General features: G+C 44.9%; 1 protein-coding gene across 1 annotated transcript in view; it reads left to right on the top strand.

The window, feature by feature from the left end:
- Positions 1-1,988: 1,988 nt before the first annotated feature.
- The window catches only part of LOC126991414 (ankyrin-1-like), a 74,119-nt gene continuing 55,511 nt past the window's right edge, over positions 1,989-20,596 (top strand). The window contains exon 1 of the mRNA XM_050850181.1: positions 1,989-2,237. Within this exon, the coding sequence (XP_050706138.1) occupies positions 2,004-2,237 (234 nt within the window). The 5' untranslated portion in view covers positions 1,989-2,003. The remainder of the gene's footprint in view (positions 2,238-20,596) is intronic.

The following is a 20,596-nucleotide window of genomic DNA, read 5'->3' as shown; positions in this document are numbered from 1 at the left end:
TAGTAGTAGTAGTAATAATAGTAGTAGTAGTAGTAGTAGTAGTAATAGTAGTAGTAGTAGTAGTAGTAGTAGTAGTAGTAGTAGTAGTAGTAGTAGTAGTAGTAGTAGTAGTAGTAGTAGTAGTAGTAGTAGTAGTAGAACACACAAGCACACGAAAACAGAAGCTTGTATCAAGTAACATAGTCACATCATGCTCGAACGATCTGTTGTTGTTGTTGTTTTCATATACATTGATTTATTGCTCATTTCAGGTATATTAAAAAACATCTGGCTCTGCCAGTGCTTATAAAGGATGTCTTAATAATCTACTGCATGTAAATAATGATTAGTATAATCGAAATAACATGAAATAGTAAATTATGACTCGTGAATGCAATGCTAGGCTATTTAGAATATTAGGCTACACATTTAGAATCAGGTTACTACATAAGAACATAAGAGCGCAGGAGTCTGCAAGAGGCCAGTAGCCTGTACAGAGGCAGCTCCTTTGACCCTAAGCTCCGTGTATCTAACCCCACCTAATATCGCTGTCCATGAATTTATCTAGTCTATTTTGAATGTGACAATTGTATTGGCACTCACACATGACTGCTAAGCCTATTCCACTCATCCACCACCCTGTTAGTAATCCAATTTTTGCCTATGTCCCTGTTGAATCTGAATTTATCCAGTTTAAACCCGTTACTTCGTGTCCTGCCCGGTTCTCTTACCAACAAAACCTTATGAATGTCTCCCTTATTAAAGCCCTTCATCCATTTATAAACCTCGATCATGTCTCCACGCACCCTTCGCCTTTCTAGAGAATGCAAGTTTAACTATTTGAGTCTTTCCTCGTATGGCAAGTTTCTCAACCCCTGAATCATCTTAGTCATCCTCCTCTGCACCGATTCTAACATTTTGATATCCATTCTATAGTAGGGTGACCAGAACTGAACCGCATAGTCAAGATGAGGTCTAACTAATGCTAAATATAGTTTGAGGAAGACTTCGGGGCTTCTGTTGCTTACGCTCCTTGAAATAAATCCCAGTACCCTATTAGCTCGATTTCTAGCTTGAATGCATTGTGCCCTTGGACGGAGATCAGAGCTCACTAAGACCCCTAAATCCCTCTCGCACCCAGACCTACTTATGAGAGTGTCATTTAAGCAATAGTTATGTGAGGGGTTGTTCCTACCTACACTCAGAATACTGCATTTCCCTACATTGAACTCCATCTGCATCGTATGTTATTTACATGCAACACGTCAAAATTCTTTAAGTATAGACACTTACTGAGTCGGATGTCACTTTATGTGCCTGAACGAGATGAAATATGTTCATCTGAAAGGCTATGAATCGTTGAAGTATGATCAGACTATACTGTTTGATATACAAATTGTTCTTTCGTGTGCTTGTACGGCAGATTATCGATGCAAATCGGCACGTTTGCGGTTCATATAAAAATATATGAGAGTTTTTTTGTAACACAAACATTCAAATATATCACTGAAAATATAAAGTTGATCTTCACGCAATCACGAACTAACAATGAGCAGGTGCCACATGTACGTTCACGAGTGGACAGGCGCAATGGAACGGACTATGGCAGCAGTACCAGCCACAGCAGCAGCAGCAGCAGCAGCAGCAGTATCGTCATCGTCATCATCATCATCATCATCATCATCATCATCATCAGCAGCAGCAGCAGCAGCAGCATGGCTGTGGCATCATTTCATTCACCTTCATGAACGTTCCCGCCGCCACACCTGAGATCGCCGCCAACAACAGGCCTCTCTGCCTTCCGTCACCAGGATCAGCAGTATTCTCAACAGCTTCCGGTGTGGCTGCCGCGCAGTGTGTGATGCGGCGGCACCAGGACACTGTCTGGTAACGTAATGGTCGCTGCCAGGCACTAAGGCGTGTCTGTCTCTCCCCCTCCCCACACAGGAGCCACGGCCCTCTACTGGGCTGCATGGCGGGGCCAGGTTGATTGTGTGCGTGTACTCCTTGCCGTCAGTGACGTTATGGCCACGGCCATAGATGGCAGCACACCCCTGCACGTGGCTGCGCGGGAAGGGTATCTGGAGACGGTGAAGCTGCTGACGAATGAGGACGTGACGGTCCTCGACACGGAGGACGGGGACGGAAACACCCCGCTGGACGAGGCCACGATGCAGGGCCACCATGCCGTGGAGGCCTGGCTGGCCAAGAAGAGCGGCGCGGTGCACATGGACGCCGCCCGCTGCCTGCGTCTCATGGTGAGTACTGGCGCTGGGGCTGTTGTTGTTGTTGTTGTTGATGTTTCTTTTATTATTATTATTATTATTATTATTATTATTATTATTATTATTATTATTATTATTATTATTATTATTATTATTAATATTGTTATCATCATAATCATTATCATTCCTATCATTTGTATTAGATTATTACATTTATTATCATTATTATTAGCGTCTTCCATTAAGCGTAACCCGTTTCTGGGTCGTGATCTGTAGTCCTTGATAGATAGGTCCGACAACCTAAGTTTGGACGCCATTATTGGCCCTGTTCTCGCCGCGAGAGCGTGTGCTAGCGTTTGAAAACCGCGGCGAAAACAGGGCCAATAATGGCGTCCAAACCTTAGGTTGTCGGGACTATATCTATCAGGGGTTACGCTAAATGGAAGACGCTATATCATCACTAATGATACTGTTTTTATCAGTTATTATTATTATTGTAATTAAAATCATTGTCATTATTATTTTTTTTAATGTTATCGTTGTATTATTATTATTATTATTATTATTATTATTATTATTATTATTATTATTATTATTATTATTATTATTATTATTATTATTAATATTATTATTATTATTATTATTAATATTATTATTATTATTATTATTATTATTATTATTATTATTATTATTATTATTATTATTATTATTATTATTATTATTATTATTATTATTATTATTATTATTATTATTATTATAATTTTATTATTTTTATTATGATTACCTTAATGTGTAATGTTGAGTATTTGTGTGTATTTCCTGACATCATCACGACTGTTACTATTGCCACTAACATTACTATTGTTCATATGTATTTCCTGACATCATCACGACTGTTACTATTGCCACTAACATTACTATTGTTCATATGTATTTCCTGACATCATCACGACTGTTACTATTGCCACTAACATTACTATTGTTCATATGTATTTCCTGACATCATCACGACTGTTACTATTGCCACTAACATTACTATTATTCATATGTATTTCCTGACATCATCACCACTGTTACTATTGCCACTAACATTACTATTGTTCATATGTATTTCCTGACATCATCACGACTGTTACTATTGCCACTAACATTACTATTGTTCATATGTATTTCCTGACATCGTCACGACTGTTACTATTGCCACTAACATTGTTATCACTGCTAACATCACTACAGTCGGTTCCTTCCACCCGTCCACTGCCGAGCGCGATTGCCTGAAAATCAACTGTTGTGATAAATATTCAAGTTATTTTTACAATAATATATTTGACTGTTTATGTACACAAAACCATCAGACCCAAACATGCCATAACATGCCGTATGGGTCATACACACACGCCTGTATCGAACACCACAGTCAGACCACAGTCGACCGAACACTGGCCTCCTGTATGCCTGCAATCCATCTCATTTTAGGTACATACAAAGGCACCTGGCTCTCTAAGAGTGAATAACAAGTATTTTATAAGTCATTGCGTGTAATTCACACAGGCAATACTCGAAATAGCCTTGCACCGGAAGAATATTTCATGCCATTTACTACATTACTGATGTGATTTGTAAGCAAGAAACCATTGCACCTCCATAGCCAGATGTCTTTTTTCTGTTCCCGATACGAGATAAATAACGGGTGTTCAAAAGGCCTTTGTTAGTTCGAGTATAGTCTGTTTTTTTATCTCAACAGTTGATGTTCGTCCAATGACGTAACGCAGCGCACTCAGCCGCCCCGAGCTGCATCCTTCCCTCCCTCTCCCTGACTAATCCTTCCCTCCATTGGACGTGCCGGGTTCCTGCCTATAGAGACGCGAGCCTCGCCGCTGGTCTTGGTACAGCAGTGCTGGCGGCGTGGCAAGGCAGGTCGATCACGTCCTTGTTAGTACTCGTTGGAGCATCCTCCAGAACTGTAGGGTTTTCCGGAGTGCTGAGTTCTTTACGGCCGACCACAGACTTGTTGCAAATCCAAGGATACGCATCACGTCAAAAAAAAAATTCTTAAGAATCAACTTCCCACGGGTAACCCTACAGAGGTAGAGTCATGGCCATGGCAGCCTACCAAGCTGTGTGTGTGTGTGTGTGTGTGTGTGTGTGTGTGTGTGTGTGTGTGTGTGTGTATTTTGATGCACATGTGACCGTTTGCGCAGTGTTGGCTGTGTGTGTGTGTGTGTGTGTGTGAGAGAGAGAGAGAGAGAGAGAGAGAGAGAGAGAGAGAGAGAGAGAGAGAGAGAGAGAGAGAGAGAGAGAGAGAGAGAGAGAGAGAGAGAGAGAGAGAGAGAGAGAGATTTACATAGATTTACATAGAAAATCAGACCAGACAGACCCCATGGTCCAGACTTGGTGGTCTGTCCTTAAACCTAAGTGATTTTACATTAATCAGAAGACTCCAAAACGTGCATTTCTACTCTAGTTGATATTAAGTTGAAGGAAGTGACGGTCGAGCTTATTTTTGAAGGAGTCAATCGTGTTACACTGGACCACTGACGGTGGAAGCTTATTCCATTCTCGCACTACAACGTTGGTGAAGAAAAATTTGGTGCAGTCTGAATTTAATTGTCTACATCTGAGTTTTACGCCATTGTTCCTCGTGCGCAAAGTGTCATCGATCATAAACAATGTTGATCTGTCTACATTCGTGAAACCATTAAGTATTTTAAAACATTCGATCAGTTTTCCTCGGAGGCGACGTTTCTCAAGAGAGAACATGTTAAGGGTAGAAAGCCTTTCTTTGTAGGATTTGTTGCGCAAGGAAGGGATAATTTTCGTTGCCCGAAGCTGAATACCTTCTAATTTAGCAATATCCTTTGCATGGTGGGGAGACCAAAACTGTACCGCATATTCCAAGTGGGGTCTGACTAAACTGTTGTAGAGCGGGAGTATTACATCTTTATTCTTGAATAAAAAGTTTCTTTTAATGAAGCCCAACATTCAGTTCGCGTTATTTGCTGCATCGATGCATTGCTGTGAGAATTTGAGGTTTGACGCGATTTTGACCCCCAAGTCTTTGACGCATTGAACGCTTTTGAGTTTAACGCCGCGCATTTCGTAGTCAATTTCTTATTCCTCGTTCCAACTTGAAGGACCTGGCACTTGTCTACGTTAAAGGGCATCTCCCATCTATCCGACCAAGCTGAAATTTTGTGCAAATCCTCTTGGAGGCTTTGCCTGTCTTCGTCAGTGAGAACCGAGTTGCCAATCTTTGTGTCGTCTGCAAATTTACTAATGCGGTTATTGAGTCCAACATCCACGTCGTTGATGTAAATAATGAAGAGCACTGGGCCAAGGACCGAGCCCTGAGGGACGCCACTAGTGACAGGCGCCCACTCTGAGTTAAATCCGTCAATCACTACTCTTTGTTGTCTGTTGCTCAACCAATTCGCGATCCATTGGTTTACTTGACCGTCAATACCTATTTGCTTTAATTTGTAAAGTAATTTATGATGCGGGACTTTATCAAACGCTTTCTGGAAATCAAGATAGACTACATCCAGTGATTTGGTTACGTCATAAACAGTGAAGAGGTCGTTATAAAAGGTTAATAGGTTTGATAGGCAGGATCTTTTGTTTCGGAAGCCATGTTGTGAGTCCCCAATCAATGAGTGGCTTTCAAGGTAATTCACAATTTTGTCTCTAATTATGCCCTCAAGTAGCTTACCTACAACCGAAGTTAGACTAATGGGCCTGTAATTACCTGGTACTTTTTTGTCTCCTTTCTTGAAAATCGGTGTCACGTTAGCCTTTTTCCAATCTGAAGGGACGATGCCTTGTCGCAAGGACATATTGAATACGGTTGTGAGGGAAGAGAGTATTTCGCCCTTTGTTTCTTTCAGCAGAGTTAGATATACTTTGTCAGGTCCAGGACTTTTATTTGTTTTAAGTGAATGGAGAGCTTTAAGGACTTCATCGGTTGTTATTTCAAAATTAGGCAATGCATGCTCGAGATTTACAATAGTACTGGTGTTGGTGGTAGCGAGAGGAAGACTGTTAGTATTAAACACCGAGGAAAAGTAATTGTTTAAGAGGTTTGCAATGTGTTGGCTGTCAGTCACTAGTGCACCGTCGCTGTTTGTTAAAGGTCCAATACCACTTTTGATCGCCTTTCTGTTGTTTATGTAACTGAAGAAAGATTTCGGATTATTTTTACAGTTGGCTGCAATATTTTCTTCGTATCTACGCTTTGCCTGACCTACTAGTCTTTTTACTCGTCGCCTGGCATCATTATAAAGTCTAATGTTTTCGGGCGTGCTTTGTTCTTCCCTTAACCTGTAAAACAATTTTCTCTCATTGACTGATTGTTTAATTTCGCTATTAAACCACGGTGGGCTTTTATTAGTGTTAATTCGCTTCTCGCACAAGGGGACGAATGTGTTCTGCTGAGTGAGTAAGTGATTTTTAAGGCTTAGCCAGGCTTCCTCTACGTTGCCGTCATCTGATAGTTGTATTTCTGTTAGTTTTTGTCGGATTTCTACGAAGTTAGCTCTTTTGAAATTGGGCACCTTTACTTTATTTTCAGTCACTGATGATTGAGCTTTAATGTCGACGCGCACTAATTTATGATCGCAAGAACCGAGGTGTTCTCCTACCGTGACACTACTGACAAGGTTATCTTGGGTCGTTATAACAAGGTCGAGTATATTATTTTGTCGAGTTGGCTCAGAAACCATTTGGCTTAGATAATTTTCTTCTAGAAATTCGATCATTCTATGTGACTCGCCTTCTGTACCTGACAGTGTCGCCCAGTCGATATGGGGGAGGTTAAAGTCTCCTAATATCAGTGAGTCGCTGTTATTAAGTGACTGTCTTAAGACGCTGTACATTTCATGGTCGTCATCGAGTGATTGCCCGGGAGGTCTGTAGGTGACAGATATATTTAAGTTGACTTTTGCAATGTTTACTCGCACGCACAAATGTTCAACGTTACTGTTTCCCGGTGTTTTGTCAGTGGGTTGCAAATTGCTTTTGACATAAAGGGCGACGCCACCGCCTCTACAGTTTACACGATCTTTGTTGAAGAGTCTGTAGCCATCTATGTTGTATTCGGAACTTAAATCAATATTTGTGGTGTCGATAAATGTTTCGGTTATAGCAATTATGTCAAAATTTTCTGTTAGAGCAAGACATCTCAGTTCATCAAATTTGTTTCTTAGGCTACGCGCATTGAAACTAAGGATTTTTAAGTTATCTAGAGGCTTAGTAATAGAGGTGGTGGTACTTGCGGGATCACGGTTACGGGTTTGTTGCGATGCACGGCGTCTATTTACACGGGTGGGGTGGAGGGACGTGGCCGTGACTCGTTTTTTGTTCGGATGACACGCACTGCTTCGTTGAGGAGCCTTCCGAGTCTGGCTGCCCCGATGGGAGAAAGGTGCAATCCGTCCCTGTGGAAGAGCTAATTTTGTCCATAGAAATTGTCCCATGCGTTTAGGAACTCCACGTCAAGCTCCCTACAAAGAGTCTGTAAGCGGTTTTTTAGGCTGAAGGCCTTACTGAAAAAGTCGCTCTCCGCCCAAGTCCGTGGTAGAACTCCTGAAATCAAAATGTTAGGGGAATTAGTTTTATACTGCTGGATGAGCCTACGGTACTTCTCCAGGAGTTCCTCAGACCGGGTCGTGGTGACGTCGTTCGTACCTGTGTGAATAACAAACAGTGAATCATTAGTAGCCTGGGAGGAGATCTCCTCAAGAGCAGCAGTTATGTCGTCGATCCCAGCACCAGGATAGCAATAGTTCTTTCTTCGACGAGGAACTCTGCCGCAGAACTCAACGACCTGCTGGCGAATCATGGAGTCACCCACCAGGAAGGTGCTCTCCTGCTCGTCCTCCTCCTCCAGAATGGCAAACCTGTTGAAGCAATGAACAGGATAAATCGCTTGTCTGGCTGGTTTGGCTCCTCCATTCACGACGGTGAAGCCATCATCATCAGAGAGAGAATTACGATAACATACACAGACAACGCGCAGTACATAGGCCAACTTATCCATCTGTTGCTGTTACAAAAAAAGAAAAAAAAAAACATTACCTAACAACCTCCCTCCCTCCCATTCTCTTACCTCAAGCCTGCTCTTTATAGGGGACGAATCTGTTCCTCTCTACTGAGGCTTCGTTCCTGCCGTGATAGTTTGTGACAGTCCAAGTATTCAACTGACTCCCTCCTCTTTTTCAGGTTTGCTTATATTTCCCGTCACGGCCCCGCCACTCAAAACAACACCTGCACACTCGGTATCCAACCTGAACTGACCCCCTCCATGCTAAGGCAGTGCTCTGATTGGTCCAAGACAGTGACTTTCAAAATAGCGCCTTCTGATCGGACGAGCCTATTATCATTGCCAGAGTCGCCATCGATCAATTTTGACGGTGCATTTTTTATTGGTTTAGCGTAAATAGATCAGGCACATTATTAAAGCTGTGTGTACTCGCTCTTTTTTTGTAATTTATGTAACCTAATATATCAAAGTGTTAATTTATTGGTTTTCATTGTTACATTTTCGTCTAGTTTTGGAGGTGCGGTACGAGAGTTTGCATGACCACCAACAACAGCAGTCAGCAGCAAAACACGGTGCAAAGAAAACGACTCCCGCGGCAGTGACTTGGAATGAAGAACCTTGCCCATGACCGTAATTTTGGTATATTGTTTTTTGGGGGCTAAGGGCAGCATAGGTTCATGGGTTGGGTGGGGAGGGTGGCGAACGAAGCGAGCATGGGGGAAATCGCGTGGTTTCCGTTCGTGATAAAAAAATCCCCGAATGTGAGGGTTTTCCCTTCATCGAAGACATTCTTAATCCCCCCAAGCTCAAAAGCTACACGACTGCGACGCATTTCGTGTTCCCACCAAAACCCCTGCACCTGCTTTGGGTGAGAGGGGGGAGAATGGGCAAGCACTAGAATAATATCGTGTAATTGATGACCTTGTCTATGGGTGTACTATTACTAATTCATATGGAGGAGGAAAATTTGAAGGTTTCATAATTACGATTCATAATATACACTGCGGCTCCAGCAGCACTGCTTTTTTGTCAAGTTTGAAGAAATTGTCTCTTCTCGAATTCCGGCTGCCGACCTCTGCCCTAGATGAAATATATAATTGCAGTGTAATAAAACAGGCAAGCAATTGGCTCCCGCTCCAGGAGGCGCGCCGTCTCCTGGAGCGGGAGCCGGCCGAGTCGCCCGCCCACCTCGAGGGTTGAGCCGCTCCCATTGGCTCCCGTTCCTCACAGCCGAGTCGCCCCGCCCTCCTCGAGGGTTGAGCCACTCCCATTGGCTCCCGTTCCTCACAGCCGAGTCGCCCCGCCCTCCTCGAGGGTAGAGCCACTCCCATTGGCTCATGTTCCTCACAGCCGAGTCGCCCCTCCTCGAGGTAGAGCCACTCCCATTGGCTCCTGTTCCTCACAGCCGAGTCGCCCGCCCTCCTCGAGGGTAGAGCCACTCCATTGGCTCCTGTTCCTCCAGAAGAGTCGCTCCGCCCTCCTCGAGGGTCGAGCCACTCCCATTGTCTCCTGTTCCTCCAAGCCGTGTCGCCCCGCCCTCCTCGAGGGTTGAGCCACTCCCATTGGCTCCTGTTCCCAACAGCCGAGTCGCCCCGCCCTCCTCGAGGGTCTCACACAGACGGCACTGCGATCGCCATCAAGCACAATCAACATTTTAAATTACTTGATGACTTCATTTCTGACGCCCTCGCGGTGGAGATCACCACTCGCACGGGCAAGGTCATCATCTTCGTATCTTCAGGAGACAGATCCCTGTGTACATGATAGCCGATATCAACGCCAACCACCCGATACTAGGCTACACGCATACCAACACCAAAGGAAGACAAATACAACACCTGATTAATCAACGAACCATTCACACATAGGCCGACACCTCCCCACATACATAGCTCACAACACAGCCACAACACCGGATATCATCCTCACAAACAACAACACTTATCACAATATCAGCATTACTCAAGGCCCCATCACCATGAGCGACCACATCCCTGTCTTCCTTACCATCTCTTCTACTCCCATCCAAATCCCCACACGCCCCAGACCCAACTTCAACCAGGCCAACTGGGATCAATTTCTCACAGATATCGCTGAAAAACACAGGGACTCTCCCGTCAACCCGCAGCTTCGGTTGACTACATCGACACGTATCTTCAAGAATGGTACATCACAGTTGTGACCGCAGTCAAAAACAAAATTCCAACAACACGCCACAAAACTCTAACACACTCTCACTTGAGTCACACGACACGCACCCTAATAGCAAAACACAAAGCCATACAGCATGAGGCCAACACCAACGGCTGGACTTATCCTCTCTATAGACGCCACAAACAGCTCCAACTCACGCTACAACAACACTTGCAGAGCGACAGCCGCGCCCACTGGGGCGAGGTCATTGCGGAGACAGCCTCACTATACCATGACCCAGCCACCTTCTGGCGTAAGACAAAAGAACTCATGGGAACCGACACGACGATCCCCAAAACCTCTTCTCCCCAACACGCGACAAAGTGTACGACAACAACGAGAAGGAGACGCTACACAGAAATCACTGCGAAGACGTTTTCAGTGACGCGGATGAAGACTGGGACGACGAAGAAACAGAGACTGAATTACGCGACTTTCTCGCCAATAAACTCCATAGACTTTCCCCTCACGTCAATGCAGACGCCAGCAGACTAATTCTGACAACTACTTCCTCACTTTTGAAACTACATATGAACACATCCTTTCCATAATCAAAGGCATGAAAAAGACATGCCCAGGACAAAGTGGCATAAATAAAACCATCTTAAGACACCTCTCCTTGAAGCCATTGCATACTTAAACAAAGACTCTCAATGCCGCCCTTTCAGCAGGCTACTTCCTTGACAAGCTCAAGAAGGCCACGTTGAGGCTGATACCAAAAGTTGGTAAAAAACCTCACTACCCCGCTAACTACAGGCCAATATCCCCCTTTGAAGTGCCGGGGAAGATATTTGAGTGAATTCTTGACCACCGACTCAGGACATTCCTTGAAGACTCCAACATCGACAAAGACTTACAGTCTGGGTTCCGCCCAGGAAGGGGAGCCACGCACGTCCTTGCTCCTGTGACCGAGACTGTCGCCCAACAGAAAGCTGACGGGGGACAGTGCCATCTCGTCCTGAGAGACATCACCAAATCCTTCGACAAAGTCTGGCACCTAAGAATCTTACACCTCGGACCTCCTATCATTCTCGAAAAGCTCATATGCGACTTTCTAGATGATAGGTCGGCGAGAATAAGAGTTGGAAACTACCTCGGTGACAGCTTTGACCTGAGCTGCGGTGTCCCTCAGGGCAGTGTGCTCTCCCCGACACGATTCGCTCTACACCAGAGATACCCCTCCCCTACTCAGAGGCAAGATCATCTCATACGCCGACGATGTCACTCAAATCGTCGGCTATCCAGGGAGGTCAATTCAGGTGGCTCATCTCTCAACATCCCGGGAGATTGACTCCCTTAACTCCTATGAGTCGAGATGGCGAATACAAACCGACACCAACAAATTCACTGTCATGAAGCTCGGCTCCCTATACCAATGAACAACTGATTATTGCAAATGACACACCACACGCAACAAACGGGCAAAATCCTGGGTCTCCACATCTCTACAAATGGTTACTATAAACATGTCCAGAATAGAGTCAAGTATGCCAGTACGTCAAAACTATACAGATTTAAGCTGATGCCCATGCACAAACATAAAAACCCACCTTGTAAATACACTTATCCTGCCATCCTTGATTACCCTCCCATACCCACACACACATTCAGTAACACTCAACTCGCTAAACTCCAGAGGGTCCAGAACACAGCCTTACGTTTTGCCACCAACCAATACCACCCATACGCCACGACCACAGAGCAAATCCACATAGAAACAAACACTCTCCCGCTCAACATGCGTATACACAACACAGCCACAAAAATATGGCAAAGACTTGCCCTGATCAACATACACCACTTCAACACCCTCACTGACAACGCGAACAACATACTCAGGTACAACAGAGCCTTCCCAAGCAGCCTTGCCGCAATAAACTCCCTGCCTGCACCGCTATTCCACTGAATCTGATCCACCCCAAAGAAGCAAATTCAGAATCACTGCATCCACACTCGGCTAGCTAGCTATACGCAAACACCACAACTACACGTTACACCCAAAAACACATATGTAAACACAATCGTGACTCCTCCGAAATCAAACATGTAAGGACTTGTTGTGAACATAACGTCGACTACGTGCCAAACAATGTATCAACCAAACTTCAGCTTCATGAACTGATTGTAAGCCTAAAAGTGTCATAAAATGCCCTAGATAGGTGGACTTCCCGCCTTCTTTTCTCCCTCCTACTCCTTCTTTACTTCTCTCTTTACCTTCCTCACCCACCCTCTTCTAATTCTTCCCCCTCTTCTCTCTGTCTAAAAAAAAGCCACCTCAGTTCCTCTCAAGAAGCGAAAGCGAAACTAGTCGGGAATGAACTCATCTCAAACACACCCGTGTTCATCAAATTTGTTTCTTAGGCTACGCGCATTGAAACTAAGGATTTTTAAGTTATCTAGAGGCTTAGTAATAGAGGTGGTGGTACTTGCGGGATCACGGTTACGGGTTTGTTGCGATGCACGGCGTCTATTTACACGGGTGGGGTGGAGGGACGTGGCCGTGACTCGATTTTTGTTCGGATGACACGCACTGCTTCGTTGAGGAGCCTTCCGAGTCTGGCTGCCCCGATGGGAGAAAGGTGCAATCCGTCCCTGTGGAAGAGCTCATTTTGTCCATAGAAATTGTCCCATGCGTTTAGGAACTCCACGTCAAGCTCCCTACAGTCTGTAAGCGGTTGTTTAGGCTGAAGGCCTTACTGAAAAAGTCGCTCTCCGCCCAAGTCCGTGGTAGAACTCCTGAAATCAAAATGTTAGGGGATTTAGTCTTATACTGCTGGATGAGCCTACGGTACTTCTCCAGGAGTTCCTCAGACCGGGTCGTGGTGACGTCGTTCGTACCTGTGTGAATAACAATAACCTGTGTGAATAACAAAAACCTGTGTGAATAACAATCAATAAGAGAAGAAGGAAGGAGGGAAGAAACATGGACTAGCAGGCAGCAGAAAGCCTGGTGGCTCATGACTAGGCTGCCTGCGTTCAGTGATTTAATCAATCCGTTTGACATAGGAGTGGCTTGCAGGGAAGGATTAAAGCACTTGTGTACCTACTCTTGGGAACGTTCAGTTCACACCCGTTGCAACAAAGTGGCGATCAATGCGTTTCTTGAAGGAGTTGATGGTCTCTGCGCTAACCACTTCTGCAGGAAGGCTGTTCCAGTGGCGAACAACTCTATTCGAGAAATAACTCCTGCCGATGTCGGTATTGCATCGCTTTGCTTGAATTGTTTTTCCGTTGTTTCTTGCTTTCAGGTTAGTTTGTAGCGTGAAGAGTTTGGAGTGATCAACGTTGCTGAGCTTGTTCAGGTACTTAAAGAGTTGTATCATGTCTCCCCGCAGTCGTCTCTTTTCCAACGTGAAGAGGTTGAGTCGCTCGAGTCGTTCTTCATAGGGTTTCGTCCTCAGTGATGGTATCATCTTCGTGGCGCGGCGCTGTACTCTCTCAAGTATTTCAATGTCTTTCCTGTGATTAGGAGACCAGAATTGCACGGCGTATTCCAGGTGGGGCCTTACCAGCGAATTATACAAGGATAACATAACTCCCGGCGTCTTGTATTCGAAGTTCCTCGATATGAACCCAAGCATTGTATTGGCTTTCTTACAGGCGGACTTGCAGTGTTTTGTTTGTTTCGTGTCACTGCTGATGGTGACCCCGAGGTCTCTTTCCTCTTGCACAACATGTAGTGGTTCGCCACCCATGTGGTATATGTGGTTGCTGTTTCTGGAACCGATATACATTACTTTACATTTGGTAGTGTTGAAGGACATCTGCCATTTTTCTGACCAACGAGTGAACTGGTCCAGGTCTCTCTGGATAATTTCGCAGCCTGCCGTCGTGAGGGCCTTCCCACCCACCTTTGTGTCGTCGGCAAATTTTGAAAGATTGGATTTTAATCCTAGTTCTAGGTCGTTGATATATATGATGAAAAGTATGGGTCCCAGCACTGACCCCTGTGGCACTCCACTTGTGACCGGGAGCCACTCGGAGGCCTGTCCGTTGAGTACAACTCGTTGTTTTCTTTCAGTGAGCCAGTCTTTGATCCACGCTGTCAGATCGTCGCCTAGTCCCGCCGACTTAAGTTTCTTGAGAAGTCTTTCATGTGGCACTTTGTCAAAGGCATTCTGAAAGTCTAGATATATAGCATCACTGGGGATATGATTATCCCCGTTTTCATAGATACCTTGGAAGAAGTCCAATTAATTGGTTAAGCATGAGCGCTTGTTCCTGAAACCGTGTTGAGCATCGGAAATGATGTTGTTGTCTTCAAGGAACCTAACGAGTTTGTCTCTGATGATCTTCTCAAGGATTTTTCCCGCCAATGAGGTCAAGCTGATTGGTCTGTAGTTTAGGGCCACACTTTTGTCTCCCTTTTTGTAGATCGGTGTTACGTTCGCTTGTTTCCAGTCTTTCGGGACTTTGTTTTGTTTTAGTGACAGATTGTAGATGGCGGTGAGTGGCTTGAGGATTTGCTGCTTGAGTTCCTTGAGCAGCCTGGGTGACAAGTCGTCGGGTCCGGTAGACTTGTTTGTCTCGAGTTTGTCAAGGTACTTTTTCACATCCCGTTCGTCGATTGTGCCAATTTCTAGGGTAGTGATTCCCATCGGTGGGGAAGGGCTCTCGGGTACGGACTGGGTATTCTCGACCGTGAACACAGACGTGAAGTTCCTGTTTAGGATTTTAACCATTTGTCTACTGTCCTGTGTTAGTACGTCACTTTCATCTTTTAGGGGACCGATATTGCTTTTTGTCTTCTTTTTGGTTCTTACATACGTGAAGAACTTTTTCGGGTTGGACTTGGCTTCGCGTGCAATTTGCTTCTCATAGTAGCGTTTACGCTGGCGAATGAGTGTTCTGCAAGCTCTGAGGCTTTGAGGGTACTGTTCGCGTGCCTCGTCAGTGCTGTTTTCCTTTAGCAAGTTGTATTTTCTCTTCTTCAAATTAATCGCCCGTCGAGCTTGGGTAGTTATCCATGGTGTGCTTGTGGCATTATTTGTTCTCCTTGTCTTCATGGGAACAGTTGTTCTCTTTACCTCCAGGAGTTTGTTCTTAAAGCCGTTCCACGCGCCGTCCACCGGACTGAGGTTCATGGGTTCCCAAGTTGTCTGGGTTAGCAGCTCACGAGCGAAGTTAAAATTGGCTTTATTGTAGTCTGGAATCTTGGACGTGTTTTCGGTGAGTTCATGGTCTGTTCTGATCTTTAGGCGAATTAGGTGATGGTCGCAACCATCCAGTTTTTCGCCGACTTGACATTCACGTGTGAGATCTGAATCACTCATGAGTACTAGGTCTAATAAGTTATTTTCCCTTGTCGGTTGGGTAACAATCTGAGTAAGAAAAGTATCCTCTAACATTTCGAGCAATCTGTTACCCTCCCGATCTCCAATCATCGTGGTCCAGTCAATGTTGGAACAGTTAAAGTCCCCGATAATGACCGACTGTTTGTTTTGTGTTATATTGTGAATTTCCTCGTACAGCGCTTCGTCGTCCGCTGCTTGTTGCTTTGGAGGTCTGTAAACGGTTCCAATCGTTATTTTGTTGTGCTTGCTAGTCTCTAGTTCAATATATACAGTGTCATATTTCTCTGAGTCTCCTTTGGTTACTTCCACGGCAGGGTATTTGTTCTTGACGAAACATATAACACCACCTCCTTTCTTGTGAAGTCTGTTTTTGTAGAAGCTCTCATATCCCGGAATTGAGAATTCGGTCATTAGGTGGTCAGAGGTGGCCCACGTTTCGGTGATGGCAATCACGTCCGGACTTTCTACGTCAACATAGGCAAGTAACTCATCCCGTTTAGGTATTAAGCTCCGCGCGTTGGTGTATAGGACAGAGATGTCCTTCTTGACTTCAACGCTTCGAGGCACAGTAGTCTGGTGTTTGCTTGTGTTTTCAGTTGGGGGCCCTGGTGTGTAATGAGCGGTCCCTACTGGTTGGTTGTTTATGATACTTTGGTGCCCCTCCCGCGCTCGGAGTTTTTTGAGTACAAAAGTACCTCCTCGTTCAGCAACCTACCAAGCCGTGCTGAGCCAATCGCATTGAGGTGAAGACCGTCAGGACGGAAAAGGTCGGGGATATCATAGAAATGATCCCACTGACTTGTGAACGAAACTTCCTCGTCCTGGCAGAGGTGCTTCAATCTGTTGTTGATGTTCGACGCCTTTCTGTGGAAGCCTGTGAAGGCGTTTATTCTCGGAAGAATCCCGGAGACAATAATGTGGCGTGACTTTTCCTTGAAGCGGCGGATTACTCGTCGGTAGTCAGCTATAATTTCCTCCGTGGGCATTGTTTGAACGTTGTTCGTGCCAGCGTGCAAAACAAAGAGTGTGTCCTGTTCCGTGCGGTCTGAGACGAGGTCTACCGCTTCTTCTATATCTTGTTGTTTTGCACCAGGAATACAGTAGCGTCTCCTGTTCTTGATACTTCGTCCACAGAACTCAGTCAGTCGTTCTCTAACAATGCTGTCACCCACCAGTTTTATGTTAACCTTGGTGTTGAGCCTTGATCCGTTGAAATGTGATCCGTCTTCACAGGAGACGGCTGGGAGATGGTCTTCCGTCTACGCCTGCAAGCTAGGGGAGGAGGAGGAGGAGGAGGAGGAGGAGGAGGAGGAAGAAGAAGGAGGTGAAGAGAAGGAAGAAGAAGAAGAAGAAGAAGAATAAGAAGAAGTAGAAGAAGATGATGAGGAGGAGGAGGAGGAGGAGGAGGAGGAGGAGGAGGAGGAGGAGGAGGAGGCGGAAGGGGAGGAGGAGGAGGAGGAGGAGGAGGAGGAGGAGGCGAGGAGGAGGCGGAGGAGGAAGAATGAGAGGAAAGAAGACGAAGAAGGCGTAGAAGAAGAAGCAGAGGAGGAAGAGGAGGAGTGCAGGAGGAGGACGAGGGGACGAGGAGATGGATGAGCAGGCAGCGGAGGTGGAAGCAGAAGAAGAAGAAGAAGAAGAAGAAGAAGAAGAAAAAGAAGAAGAAGAAGAAGAAGAAGAAGAAGAAGAAGAAGCAGAGGAGGAGGAGGAGGAGGAGGAGGAGGAGAGGGAAGAGGAGGAAGAGGAGGACGACGAGGAGGAGGAGGAGGGGGAGGGGGAGGAGGACGATGAGGAGGGGGGGGAGGAGGAGAAGTAGGACAGGGGGACGAGAAGGAGATGGAGGGGCACGCAGTGCAAGCGGTAACACAAGAAGAAGAAGAAGAACAAGAAGAACAAGACCTCACCTTGCGGGCCATGGCTCTCGTCCGGACCCCTGGGAGGGTGGAGGAGAGGGAGGAGGGAGATGAAGAAGGGGTGGAGGCAGTCGGAGTAAGAGAAGAAGAAGAAGAAGGCAAAGAAGAAGAAGAGGCAGCGAAAGAGGAAGAAGAAGAAGAAGAAGAAGAAGAAGAAGAAGAGGAAGAAGAGGAAGAAGCAGCGGGGGTGGGAGCGGGTAGAGGGGGACAACATGGAATGACAGGCAACAGAAAGCTTATTGGCCAACTAGGCTACGAGGTTGCCTGCTGTAGAGCCGTGATCTGCAAGAGGAGGAGGAGGAGGAGGAGGAAGAAGGAGAGAGAGAGATTTACATAGAAAATCAGACCACACAGACCCCATGGTCCAGACTTGGTGGTCTGTCCTTAGACCTAAGTGATTTTACATTAATCAGAAGGCTCCAAAACGTTGCACTTCTACTCTAGTTGATATTAAGTTGAAGGAAGTGACGGTCGAGCTTATTTTTGAAGGAGTCAATCGTGTTACACTGGACCACTGATGGTGGAAGCTTATTCCATTATCGCACTACAACGTTGGTGAAGAAAAAATTTGTGCAGTCTGAATTTACTTGTCTACATCTGAGTTTTACGCCATTGTTCCTCGTGCGCAGACTGTCATCGATCATAAACAATGTTGATCTGTCTACATTCGTGAAACCATTAAGTATTTTAAAACATTCGATCAGTTTTCCTCGGAGGCGACGTTTATCAATAGAGAACATGTTAAGGGTAGAAAGCCTTTCTTCGTAGGATTTGTTGCGCAAGGAAGGGATCATTTTCGTTGCCCGACGCTGAACACCTTCTAATTTAGCAATATCCTTTGCATGGTGGGGGGACCAAAACTGTACCGCATATTCCAAGTGGGGTCTGACTAAACTGTTGTAGAGCGGGAGTATTACATCTTTATTCTTAAATACAAAGTTTCTTTTAATGAAGCCCAACATTCTGTTCGCTTTATTTGCTGCATCGATGCATTGCTGTGAGAATTTGAGGTTTGACGCGATTTTTACCCCCAAGTCTTTGACGCATTGAACGCTTTTGAGTTTAACGCCGCGCATTTCGTATTCGAACTTCTTATTCCTCGTTCCAACTTGAAGGACCTGGCACTTGTCTACGTTAAAGGACATCTCCCATCTATCCGACCAAGCTGAAATTTTGTGCAAATCCTCTTGGAGGCTTTGCCTGTCTTCGTCAGTGAGAACCGAGTTACCAATCTTTGTGTCGTCTGCAAATTTACTAATGCGGTTATTGAGTCCAACATCCACGTCGTTGATGTAAATAATGAAGAGCACTGGGCCAAGGACCGAGCCCTGAGTGACGCCACTAGTGACAGGCGCCCACTCTGAGTTAAATCCGTCAATCACTACTCTTTGTTGTCTGTTGCTCAACCAATTCGCGATCCATTGGTTTACTTGACCGTCAATACCTATTTGCTTTAATTTGTAAAGTAATTTATGATGCGGGACTTTATCAATCGCTTTCTAGAAATCAAGATAGACTACGTCCAGTGATTTGGTTACGTCATAAACAGTGAAGAGGTCGTTATAAAAGGTTAATAGGTTTGATAGGCAGGATCTTTTGTTTCGGAGGCCATGTTGTGAGTCCCCAATCAATGAGTGGCTTTCAAGATAACTCACAATTTTGTCTCTAATTATGCCCTCAAGTAGCTTACCTACAACCGAAGTTAGACTAATGGGCCTGTAATTACCTGGTACTTTTTTGTCTCCTTTCTTGAAAATCGGTGTCACGTTAGCCTTTTTCCAATCTGAAGGGACGATGCCTTGTCGCAAGGACATAATTATTGAATACGGTTGTGAGGGAGGAGAGTATTTCGCTCTTCGTTTCTTTCAGCAGAGTTGGATATACTTTGTCAGGTCCAGGACTTTTATTTGTTTTAAGTAAATGGAGAGCTTTAAGGACTTCATCGGTTGTTATTTCAAAATTAGGCAATGCATGCTCGAGATTTACAATAGTACTGGTGTTGGTGGTAGCGAGAGGAAGACTGTTAGTATTAAACACCGAGGAAAAGTAATTGTTTAAGAGGTTTGCAATGTGATGGCTGTCAGTCACTAGTGCACCGTCGCTGTTTGTTAAAGGTCCAATACCACTTTTGATCGCCTTTCTGTTGTTTATGTAACTGAAGAAAGATTTCGGGTTATTTTTACAGTTGGCTGCAATATTTTCTTCATATCTACGCTTTGCCTGACCTACCAGTCTTTTTACTCGTCGCCTGGCATCATTATAAAGTCTAATGTTCTCGGGCGTGCTTTGTTCTTTCTTTAACCTGTAAAACAATTTTCTCTCATTGACTGATTGTTTAATTTCGCTATTAAACCACGGTGGGCTTTTATTAGTGTTATTTCGCTTCTCGCACAAGGGGACGAATGTGTTCTGCTGAGTGAGTAAGTGATTTTTAAAACAGCCAGGCTTCCTCTACGTTGCCGTCATCTGATAGTTGTATTTCTGTTAGTTTTGTCGGATTTCTGAAGTTAGCTATTTTGAAATTGGACACCTTTACTTTATTTTCAGTCTCTGATGATTGAGCTTTAATGTCGACGCGCACTAATTTATGATCGCAAGAACCGAGGTGTTCTCCTACCGTGACACTACTGACAAGGTTATCTTGGGTCGTTATAACAAGGTCGAGTATATTATTTTGTCGAGTTGGCTCAGAAACCATTTGGCTTAGATAATTTTCTTCTAGAAATTCGATCATTCTATGTGACTCGCCTTCTGTACCTGACAGTGTCGCCTTGATCGATATGGGGAGGTTAAAGTCTCCTAATATCAGTGAGTCGCTGTTATTAAGTGACTGCCTTAACCCTATACGTTCCGACCCCTTGAGATTTTTCGCGCTCGTATAGCCAGCATCGTATTGATTTTTCTGAACAACAATAACGCTCGTGAACACTAAGTACTGGAACCTAATCAATGGTGTAA

This window comes from Eriocheir sinensis, unplaced genomic scaffold (assembly GCF_024679095.1).
Source record: "Eriocheir sinensis breed Jianghai 21 unplaced genomic scaffold, ASM2467909v1 Scaffold275, whole genome shotgun sequence".
Taxonomy (NCBI): domain Eukaryota; kingdom Metazoa; phylum Arthropoda; class Malacostraca; order Decapoda; family Varunidae; genus Eriocheir; species Eriocheir sinensis.
This window is presented reverse-complemented; position numbering and strand designations above follow the sequence as displayed.